Source organism: Conger conger, chromosome 1, assembly GCF_963514075.1.
Source record: "Conger conger chromosome 1, fConCon1.1, whole genome shotgun sequence".
Classification (NCBI taxonomy): domain Eukaryota; kingdom Metazoa; phylum Chordata; class Actinopteri; order Anguilliformes; family Congridae; genus Conger; species Conger conger.
The window spans coordinates 87,031,569-87,043,336 of NC_083760.1; the positions used below are offsets into that span (position 1 = coordinate 87,031,569).

At 42.6% G+C, this 11,768-nt stretch overlaps 1 protein-coding gene across 2 annotated transcripts; it reads left to right on the forward strand.

Annotated features, from left to right (window-relative positions):
• The first annotated feature begins 477 nt into the window (after positions 1-477).
• Positions 478-9,230, forward strand: LOC133129348 (ornithine decarboxylase 1-like). Of its 2 annotated transcripts, none has more exons than XM_061243377.1 (11): positions 478-1,043; positions 2,891-3,043; positions 3,419-3,592; positions 4,304-4,476; positions 5,614-5,830; positions 6,250-6,336; positions 6,753-6,909; positions 7,090-7,205; positions 7,852-8,066; positions 8,412-8,565; positions 9,002-9,230. In XM_061243377.1, exons 2-10 carry the CDS (start codon positions 2,942-2,944, stop codon positions 8,551-8,553), a joined length of 1,383 nt encoding a protein of 460 aa, XP_061099361.1. In that variant the 5' UTR covers positions 478-1,043; positions 2,891-2,941; the 3' UTR covers positions 8,554-8,565; positions 9,002-9,230. The 2 variants fall into 2 exon arrangements, with proteins under 2 accessions (XP_061099361.1, XP_061099352.1); XM_061243368.1 differs by having other exon boundaries at positions 480-1,043; positions 8,412-8,558.
• The last annotated feature ends 2,538 nt before the right edge of the window (positions 9,231-11,768 follow it).

Here is an 11,768-nt window from a genome sequence, read left to right on the forward strand (position 1 = left end):
CATAGGTGTGAGTGAATGGTGTGTGTGCCCTGCGATGGACTGGCGACCTGTCCAGGGTGTATTCCTGCCTTTCGCCCAATGTATGCTGGGATAGGCTCCAGCCCCCCTGCGACCCTGTTCAGGATAAGCGGGTTAGGATAATGGATGGATGGATGGATGGAGAACTGAAATATTGAACAAAATGTAACACAAATCTGCAAGTGCACACCTGCAGAATTTCAGATTCTCAGACAAATACTGATTAATTGGCTGTTATCAACGGTTCGGTTATTTCAACAGCCTCATGTGCAAATATTGCAATAAACGAAAAAAAGGATCTTGCAAGAGTTCAGCGAGTTCCCTGTTCTCGAATCTCGATCCAAGTTCCCGAAACGCCACTGAATATCGTTATCTTCATTTTCTTCCTGATATTCAGTTTGTATAAAACCAGGCTTGCCGACTCTCAACTTTGGTCGACTGGCTGAAGTAAGATTTTTGTGCGCGTATGCACCGCAATTACAGTGGGCTCCAGAATTATTGACACCCTTGATAAAAATGAAGACGTAAGACTAAGTAAATAACACAGATAATAGCTCCAGCCCCCCTGCGACCCTATTCAGGATAAGCGGGTTAAGATAATGGATGGATGGATGGTCTACAAATATGACCTCTTTTGTTGGAAGCAGAAGTAAAAAGTATTTTTTTAGAGGTATTCAATTGGAAATGAGGACTACCTCCTAACACATTGATTTTTGGTCTCATTAAAAAGAGACTAGAATCTTTTCTTAATAATACAATGCTGCTTCACCCTTCTTTCAACAATATAACAATATAAGATTAAATAATAAGTACATTCTCCTCATAGAGGGGCTAGTTCATGTCATAAAGGATTGTGACACCCCCCCTCCCACCTTCATTCCATACCTTAACTCAGCATCGCCCAATCAGGGCATCCATGGGTAGCCTGGCTGTGGTATTTAAGATGGCCACAGGAACTGGTTTGTGCATTAGATTTTGGATCTTTGGAGGATCGTTTTGGTGCTGGTTCCTGGAGTAATACTCTGGTAAGGCATGGCCTCTCTTTCTCTCTTTCTCTCTCCTTCTGGTATTTGCAGTTCAATGGTTTGTCTAATGTCTCCTGTTTTGTAAAGTAGTGAGCCTACATTCAATAAAGAATGTATGATTTCTCCTTTTTCATGAGTTAATCTGTTAATCTGTTAAGTTCTGATATAGAGTGTGTTTTGACTTGTTGGTCGATTCCACCAGTTTACTATAGACTGACCTATCCAAGAATTTGGCGATTTAATTGATAATTGTCATTCTCCATAATAATTATTCATTTCAATCACATAAAATATACTTTATATGCAGGTTAAGTGAGGAGTTCTAGCACGTAATACCACTTGTGTTCAGTACTCAGAGGGCTGAACATCTTAACAAGGATATTGTTTGTTGGAACCACTCATTATATACAACCCATTTTCTTTCATTTTTATTAAGGGTGTCAATAATTCTGGAGCCCACTAAGTGAACTTCACTATTGAAGTTGTCTTCTTCCCTTACACTCTATAGTGGGAAAAATCAGGACACCAAGCCGTAATATCACTAAATCAGAAATATTCTGCTGTTGGATACCTGAGACAGCTCCACTCAGAAAGATAATTCTCAGGGGGCAGCTTTGGACGTGGGTTTTTATTTGGCATGAGATGTGTTTGGGTAGTGTGAGAGCGTTTTCAAGGTGAGTGATTGATTGCTTTATTTCAATGGACTGGCTTAAGGTTCTGTTCCAACGATTCAACTTTCCAGATAATGCCACCTTTAGATTGATTATGCCATGTGTATGGTGAAATTAGTAAAATTATGTCCCATTTCTATCTTTGGAGTCGATTCTTCTCAAAACCTGATTTTGGACAATATTACAGGACTCCATGTTTCTCAGTGCATAGTCATCCTACCATCATAAAACTTTGCCAACCTTTACTCCATATCCAGGAGAGTGTTTTCAGCCATTTTCTTGTTATAAGCTCCAGGGGCAGGTATTGCAGCACAAATCTCATTCTTAGATGCTGAAATTTCATCATTTTTCTTGATAAATCCAAAATTGCCACAATAGAAATGTCTCAAAACAATCTTCAAACATGTCCTATTTAGAATCTGAAAGAATTATAACGACATTTTGCATGTGATTTTGGTTCCTCATGACCGACTGACTTTCATTCTTGTCGTATCACTGGGCCTGAAGGTGTTCACAGACAGGCACAGGCACACAACACATCTGCATCTGACTTTCATAGCTCTGCATGGTCATGCACCTGCTCACATAACTAACCTGTTTTTACCCTATAAGACCACTGTGTCCCTCCGTTCTGAAAATGCAGGCAACCTGGTAGTCCCGAAAGTATCAAAAAAGCTGACGGTTGGTAGAGTCTTCTTACACATAGCTCCACTACTGTGGAACACCCTATGAGGGAGCCAGACAGTCTCAACATTTAAATCTAGATTAAAAACACACTTTCACCTTCAGGCATATAATCAGTTATGACGCGGAGGGCTGGCATCATCGGAAGAGTTTCATTCTGGAGATGAGTGCTGGATAAGGATAGTGGTTATTAAGAAATCCACACTTGACCAGTGGCACTGAGCATGCATCAGTGGTGCCAGTGGGGTTAGCTACAACCTTAGTCACCGGGTAGGTATGTGTGGTACCTGCGTTTCTGTTCTGTGCATGAGGAAATCTTATTCTATGTACAAATACATTTTAGGGTATGACCTTGTCTGAATGCATGCTTCAGAAAAGGGCACACAGTTATACATTTCATTGATCTGATCTGGGGTGTGGGGAGAAGCACTTTAAAATAACTTAAATCAAATATATAAAATGACACTTCAACATAGTCCCTTGCCTTTGCAGATAATTTTTGAAATCCGAAACCAAGAAGCAAATAAAAGAACCTGTGAGACCATGACTACCTTCACTCCAGAGGACTTTGGCTTCACCTTGCTCAAGGATGGGACTTCTGTCCAGGACATCATCGATCAGAAGATCGACACGTTGCGTGAGGCGGTGAGAGAGTTTGAGCTGTCCTGGAAGGCTGCTGGTCAGGCCTTGGAAACAAGTTGTCTGGACTTCAGCCGTTCTGTTCCTCGAGTTAACCCTTGTGTAATCTTAACATTCGGTATACTGCCCCCCCAAAACAACCTGTCACTCATCACAAATTTCAAGTTGGAAAAAAAGATCATTTAAGGGGTTTTCTCTGCTGTTAAACATAGTGGCAGGTCATTTTTGACCCTTGAGACAACACTAGGGTTAAGCATTTATCAGCAGACGCTGGCAGATCTACACCAACCAGAATTTGAGATCCATGGTTTGGAGTCTTGCCTTTGATGCCATTCCACTTCGTGCCTGTCTGTTGTCCTTGACCTCGCGTTTCGTCCCTAGGAGTCCAAAGAGGCCTTCTTTGTGGCGGACCTGGGGGAGGTGGTGAGGAGGTACCAGTTGTGGGTACGTGAGATACCTCGAGCCACGCCCTTCTACGCCGTTAAGTGCAACGACAGCCCTCCCATTGTCAAGACTCTTGCGGCCCTGGGGACAGGGTTCGACTGCGCCAGCAAGGTACCAACCCCAAGCCAGAAGAGTGTCAGTGTATGCATGATTGTGTCCTCAGCAATTTGATCTGGCTAATTAGTAAATATGAGAGAAAATGTAGCCGTATGAAATGTTTTCACGCAAAATAATTTGAGACCCTGCAGCTCATATTGCACACAATTAAGCTCCCTCATAGTTTCCTTCTGCATAAGAGGCCCACTGGAATACCTGATGCACTCATTCATGTATTCGTGTCCATTTCAAAATGAGATTGACAGCATGGTGAATTCACAACTTCTCACTGCTGCTGGTGCAAACGGGGACTACTGCGTTCACCATGGTGCAAAAACTAGAAATAATTCTGTTTGGATTAATTCAATTTAGATGGTGCCAGCTGCCATGTTAATTCCATTTTTTTACCAGCTTATCTGGTCCAAATGATGTCAGCTATGTGGGGAGTTTACACATATTAAACACTGATGTTAAATAATAAAATAAACACTGGTTATTTATTCAGGACATTGTTTACATGATAAACTATACATGGCACTGATTTAAATGTGTATATATTTTTGACTCCTATCAGGATACAAATGATAGTGTCTTTGCAGGCTTGCTTCTTATTAGTGTGCTAGTTCATTCATAGAATAGACTGCAGTACAACATTTGTTGTCCTAATCTGAACCACTTGGGATGCCCTGTGATCCTATTTTTGCCTTTGCCCCTTTCCGCTTTCAGTGTGAGATGGAGCAAGTGACGTCTATCGGGGTGGACCCCAGCAGGATCATCTTTTCCCACACCATCAAGCCGCCCACCTACCTGAAATACGCCACTTCCCTTGGGATCCAGAAGATGACCTTCGACAACGAGGCAGAGCTTGTTAAGATCGCCCAATGCTGTGAAAATCCCAAGTGAGTGATATTGTTCTCTCTTTTCTGATTTGTACTCCACCCCCTTTTTAAGAAATTTAATACATGAATATATTCAGGGCTCAACAATAAGGTATAGCAGATGCCACTTGCCAAGTTGAGCCAGTACCCATATACTGCAAAGAATGCAGTCTGTCTTAAGTGTTCTAGTCATGTATTGAGACTGACAATCCTTTTTTCTTCTCAAGTACAAAAAAATGTTATGCAATTTACAGCAATCTTCCCCTTTGGCTAATCTTGAATCAGTAGTTGCGGTGCTGCTTGATTATAAGCCAATGAAATTAACTATTTCCCTGTAAGATCCATGAGCATCAGATCAGGGTGTATTGCCAATTTCCATCATACACAATTTCTGAATGTATATGTCACAAATTTAAATCTCGACCGAAGAATGCAAGAGTTATGGTAAGCAAATGTCCCCTGTAAGCATGAGACAAATAGATGTATGAACATTTTGTCCCATTCACATGCAGTCTTCTGCATTGTTTTTTTCTAAGCTACGTCTAGACAGTTTTACGAAAAGGACATTTGAAGACTGCAAAATGGCACATGACAACTAAATGATAGTATGGGTCTCATACTTGTATTTTGCTCACTAAAGTATCCTGACCTGTCACCCTCCTCCTATCTCTCCCTCTCCTTGTGCTCTCCTCAGATAGCAACTTTAAAGAAGATTTAAGAACTAAGTACAATAATCACAACAATAATATATTGTACACCATTATATTCATTGAGATGCATTGATTGACATTTTTCAAATACCCAGCCGATGTGGTGGAGCACCGAGCCAAGAGAACAGAAGTTGTGGCACTGTCCAAATACTTATGGACTGCACTGTATGAAGGGCTGATGAGTAGACTGATGGATGAATAATCGATAATACTGTACATATTCGCATGGGCAGATACTTGGGTGTATCGATAGGTATCTGGATGGATAAACATTTGGATGGAAGGATATTTGGGGTGATCAATACAAAGATGGATAACAGATTTAGATGGAAAATAAATAAAATGTAAAAACGATACTCTGCAGACGCATCGAGTTTCCACATTTGTGCATCTGCTTTGGAAAAACTCACCCTTGACTGGGCCCCTCCCACCCTTTCCTCTTCCTCAGGCTGGTCCTCCGCATAGCCGTGGATGACACAGATTCAATGTTCTCAATGAGTTCCAAGTTCGGGGCGAAGCTGGAGACATGCCCGGCACTCCTGAAACGTGCGCAGGAGCTGGGCCTGGACGTCATCGGGGTCAGCTTCCACGTGGGCAGCTACTGTATGGATCCTGTGGCCTACACAAAGGCCATCAAAAATGCCAAAGACATCTTTGACCTGGCGGTGAGCACCTGGCACCTTGTGAAAAGCTCCACTCAGTTGGCAGCTACTGTTACAAATGCCATCCAATGTTGTAAAGGTAACTATTTTGACAAACCCAAATTGGCGATCTCAAATTCCAGGTTGAGAGGGCTGTTCTTATTTTTTCTGATCTTTCAATCATAAGTTACATTTTGCCCCTAGAAAGAAGATGTGCGGGTCTTCTCTAATGCATGAGTGCAATGAACCATTCAAGTACTGAAACACCAGAAACCAGTAGATGTCGTAACTATCAAGGACTGGACTGGAGATTTGTCAGAGCTGATTACATGGTTGTGACACTGAAGCATCAGTGGCTTGATGAGCTGTGGTCTTGTGTGTGTGGTAGGAGTCTGTATTGTGTAAAGGATGTAAAGCGTCATTCATGGCTGATTGTTTTGCAGGCAACGATTGGCTACAAAATGACCTTCCTGGACCTTGGTGGAGGATACCCTGGGTTTGACATTCCCGATCGTCTTTACTTTAAACAGGTAATCATTTTTCCACTCTCTCAGAAAGCGCACAGCAGGTGTGCAGGGGAGCCTCATAAGTCTCATAAGAGGCTGATGTGGATGTGAAGGCTGATGGTGAGCCTGCACTCACCGACGCTGTAGAAATGAATGTGTAGGTTTAGCATGCTCAAATTAGGCTTTGGAGGCCAGTAGTGCTGCTGGTTTCTATTATTTACCACCACACGGAATGGTTTTGTACTTGAATGACAGGTGAGAGGAGGCTAATCAGTGACTTTGATCAGACAGTCCGCTAACAATCAGTTAGAAGAGAGAACAAGCATTACTGCTGGCCAGACTTAGACAATCTGGACTTGCAGAAGAGATACTGAAGAACAGGAGGGTTTTCATCGTGATCCGATCATGACCTGACCTGACCAATACATCCCCATTTCCAGATGGCCGTTGAAATAAACCTCGCTCTGGACAAGTACTTCCCCGTCAGCTCCGAAGTCCAAATAATCAGTGAGCCGGGCCGCTTCTTCCCATCGACAGCCTACACGCTGGCTGTCAATGTCGTCAGTAAGAGGGTGGACATCAAGAAGTCCAGTGATGGTAAGTTTGTGCCAAGTTTGTCACATGCTCTGGAATTAAGCTCTATCAGTCTGGCACAGCTCTGCATACAGAGTCTGAACACACAACATACTTCATGTCACCTGTAAGATGGCAACTGTTTCTTCTCATTCAGCTCTAAACCCCAACTTCCCCCCCACTTACTTCCCCCCTCTCTCACAGACAAAGAAGACAGGGCCAAGGAGAAGATCGTTAATTACTTTGTGAATGATGGGCTCCACTCTTCATTTAGATTCGTAATTTTCCACGATACCTACGTCCTGCCAAGTGCACAAAAGGTACGAACAAAAGCAAACGCTGTATTCCAACATGCCACCGCTATTATAAATTCATCAGCCACAATAACTTGTAATGTAACGCTGTATAATCCATGTGTACCATGCGCTCATTCGGTCCTATTTAGCACTTGATCTTATCCATTTCTTCCCAGGCATTCATGACATATATTATCACATATTATTACATAACCCCTTAAGTATCGCCCCGATTCTTGACCCAAGCTTAAAAATGACGGACCCAAAATAAAATGGTTACTATACTTGAACCATTTTGACTACAGGCATAATCCTGGTCTTGTCTAAAAGGTATCTCTTTGGGGTTTGCTTGCCCAGTTTCGGAATTACTCCAAATATTATGAAAACAAAGTTACAGAAACTCAAACATTTCTCCGAGAAGAAATGTTCTGTATTTGGATACAGATTATTATTGCTGTGGCATGTGTGCTTAGAAACAGTGGAGCCAAGTCACAACACTGGACAAATCCCCTTTCTAATCTAGGTCTAGACAGTTTTCCAAAAATTGAGATTCCAAAATGACACTTAGTAGTGCAAACCTTCAATGCTTTTAGTAGTGTCCAAACATTAATTTCAGGCTCCATGTTTTCAGAATGCCCTTTTCAGTTACTATATCCCTGTCTCACTGCAGAAAAGCAAGTCAGGTGAGCGTGTCTACCCCAGCACCATCTTCGGCCAGACCTGTGATGGGCACGACCTCATTGTGGAAGAATATAACCTGCCGGATATACAGGTGGGCCAATGGATGATATTCTACCACATGGGGGCCTACTCCATCACCACTGCCACCAACTTCAACGGCTTCCCGAAGCCAAAAACCAACTTTGTGATGGCCCCGATATTATGGTATGTGCCAGAGTATGTTACGTTTTCTTTCTGTTTCCTAATATTTGCCCTGATTTGATAGAACCAATTCTAAGGCCTGGCAAGAAATCATAGATTGTGTCTGGAGATTTGTTCAAGAAGCCGACAGCAAGGCTTCCAGCATACTTCTGAACTCCTAATTTGGGCCTCCATTCAAAAAGTGGTTTGATAATGACAACATGCGTTTCAATAGCAAATGAAAAGAAATACGTGGAAGAAATGCAAAGTAAACAAAGTCACACAGCAACTCTAGCTGCTGGATGCCATTGTAGGTCCTGATCTTCATTGACCCCCCCCCCCCCACCCCCCTCCCTTTCCTGTCTCCAGGCAACAGCTTCAGGAGATCTCTGCTAAGGCGGGCCAAGATCGTTTGAAGCTGTGCTGTCTCAACGCTGACTTGGATGCCGTCTGCACAGCGATGCCTGGCCCCACCCGCAAGTGGAGAGCTAAAGGGGGGAAGGGGAAGTAGAGAGGGTGAGAGGCAAGAGCGTGTATCTTAATCCTTTCTCGATGGTGTAGGGTGTGGATTTTCTTTTTGATTAATTGGAGAAATACTTACAGATAATTAATAATTCAGACAAAGCATATGATAATCATACAAACTACAAACCTGCCTGACTTAGTTCATTCAGAAGCCATGAATGTCCTCCATCTCACTGAAGGAGGGCCAGTTTTTTTTCAAGATCAGTCTAGTCCAATCCTAGAGATCATTACCTGGGCCTTTAGATCATTTTTAGGTCTCTCCAGTGATAGTCGGGAGGACCTCTCTTTCCCTGGATGTGTGACTTCAGGGCTCGGCTGGTTTCCTGAGGGTGTGTTGTATTCAGCTCCACTTTCATCTACCTATCTGGAGGTGTGTGGGATCCTGTAAATGTCTGTCTTACAAGTCCACATTCTTGATCTTATCCCCCTGTCAGATCTCCACCAGGTCCAAACAGCAACACCAGGGGCCTGTTCCAAAACCAGAGCTTCTTCAATGCGCTTGAAGAAGGCGTGTTGATCTCTTTCCGGTTGCCAGGAGAAGGGGTCGTTTTGGCAACCAAATTGGGAGAAAATGGGGAAAAAATCCGAAACTATTTTTCTTTTTTCAAAGCCCTGAAATCTGTAATCAACTTTTCCTGTAATAAACTCTCTGTAATCATGCAATCAGTGTGCATATGGGACTTTTATTCATTGTGGCATGCATAACTATTCCTATATTCATATTTCTATAATCTTTTCAGAGCTTAATCAATCTCTCAAAATGTGAGAAATGTGATTTAGATTCAAATTCCACGATGGTTGGAATGTGGATGATGAAGTCCTGGGAAGTGCATCCTCTTGACCAAGAGGTGGAGCTGTTGATCTCACATTTAAAACACAATATGATATCACACGGTCAGGATACTGTTTTTGCAACCAAAATGTCACTGGATTTCTTTCTTATTTTCTTATTTTGTTCCATTCCAGTGACACATTGATACTTTTTTTCTCAAAAATAAATTGACAGTCCACTTGGTTCTCCTTGTGTGTGTATGAATGTAAGTGTGGCAAGATTAGGCTGAGATATCAAGTTGAAAGCTTTACTTTTAATGTAAGGAAATTTTAAGTCCAGGATTTCACCCAGTGCTTCATTAGGAGAGGTGGTCCACCTGCATTAAATTACCCAGTGCATGTAGAAATGTAGAAATCAGCAATGGCTTACAATTAAATTCACAATAACAATAAAAAAAAAGACTGACCCAACCTAAACACTTAATATTGTCACCAATCGCGAGCCTAATCATTGCATGATTAGCAGCATGATCTAACAACAGTGCCTGTGGTTACTGCAGCATACTATCACACATGCCATTACAATCTTGAGGAAGGAACTAGATCAAGATGATTAAATAATACCCACCTAAATACTGCATGTTCCACTGAAGTCTCATTGTGAATAGTTCATATTGAAGAAGTGGTTAAGGTACATGACTGGGACCTGCAAGGTCGACGGTTGATCCCTGGTGTGGCCACATGTGCCCTTGGGCAAGGTCCTTAACCCTGCATTGCTCCAGGGGAGTATTGTCTCCGGCTTAGTCAAATCAACTGTAAGTTGCTTTGGATAGATGCGTCAGCCAAATAACATGTAATGTAAAGTAGTGCAAAAAGGGTATTATAGAAAGCATTTTTTTACCGTTTTCAAATATGGCAGCCAGAGTCCCAAAGCCACTCTAGCGTTGTCATTGCTGTATGCTTTGGGTCACCCCAGTCTGAACTTGTGTGCACTCTGGAGCAGGTTTTCTTCAAGGCCCTCTCTGCATTTGGCTGAATTCTTCCATCCCTCCATTCAGACCAGCATCCCTGTCCCTGCCACTGAGAAGCACCCCCATAGCATGATGCTGCCACCACCATGCTTCACCGTAGGGATGGTATTAGCCAGGTGATGCCTGGTGTTCACCGGACATAGTGCTTGGAGTTCTGCTCAAAGAGTTACATTTTTATCTCATCAGACCAGAGACCCTATATTCCTCATGCTCTCCAAGCGGGCTCTCGTAAACCTTTTACTCAGGAGTGGCAGTCGTCTAGCCACTCTGCCATAAAGGCTTGATTCAGTGGAGTTTCAGCAGATCTCCCCCTTCCCCTTAACTTTTGACTTTTGACTGCCTTTCCAAGCTTGGAAACACCACGAAAGTACCAAGCCGCTGATCATTCGGTCTGGAGTCATGGAGATCACGCAAGTTACAAACAAAATAGTTTATTCGCAGACAGGTAGGTTAGTAGCTTTAGAATATCTCAGTCAATTACAAAATACACAAATTAAGAATAGAGATAGAGTAAATAATCATACCTAGCCTGCTTTGGCTACACACAAACACACACAAGACATGCAGTGTGGAAAGTCGATCACGATCTTCCTGATACTTACATACATTAGACATGTTGTGTGGGAAGTGGAATGCGATCTTCCGTTGCTACACATACATAGAATGTGCTGTGTGGGAAGTCGAATGCGATCTTCCCAGATTGGTCTGTCTCCCTTGCTTTAATGCCAAATCATAGGCTTGAACCAGGCGGCAGTGCCATAAATCAACCTGGAGGGGTGGTCAAATCTGGAATTTAGACCACCACCCTTGGGGGTTGTTAAGTAGGGAAAATGAGATGATTACCAAGAGAGGACATGCAGGTTTTCCCTTGAGTTACTGAAACTATGGTTTATTAAACTCCATTTGGTATGAAATGTATCTCATCCGATTCTTTGATTTTACTGGATCACATCCATACCAAACAGATCACCCTTATGTTTTATTATGTTGCAGTTATCATGAAACTTCCCTCCTGTTTATCCATTTTACATGCAATTCCTGTTACTATTACATAAGACTTTATGCAATAATACAAAGATCACATGGGCAATGTTTTCAAGGTTTTTCCGGGTCTATTTATTATCTCAACAGCAGTTTTGAATATTTAATCTAGGAGAGCAGTGCCCAAATGAGGGCACTGTGGCATTATCTGGAGTCTTCCCCCTTGCAAGTGACCAGGTATGGGGTGGGCACCAATGTTCTTTTCCCATTACTTAACTGCCCTTAAATCACTTCATACGTCTTCCCCTTATCTCCTTCGGCGCCGATGGCCTGAACCTCCCCAAAGGTAGTCCAAACAGTTTGACACATACCAGAAGCCCCAGATCTCAGGTTTCCCACACAAGGCAGCCCTTCCTGA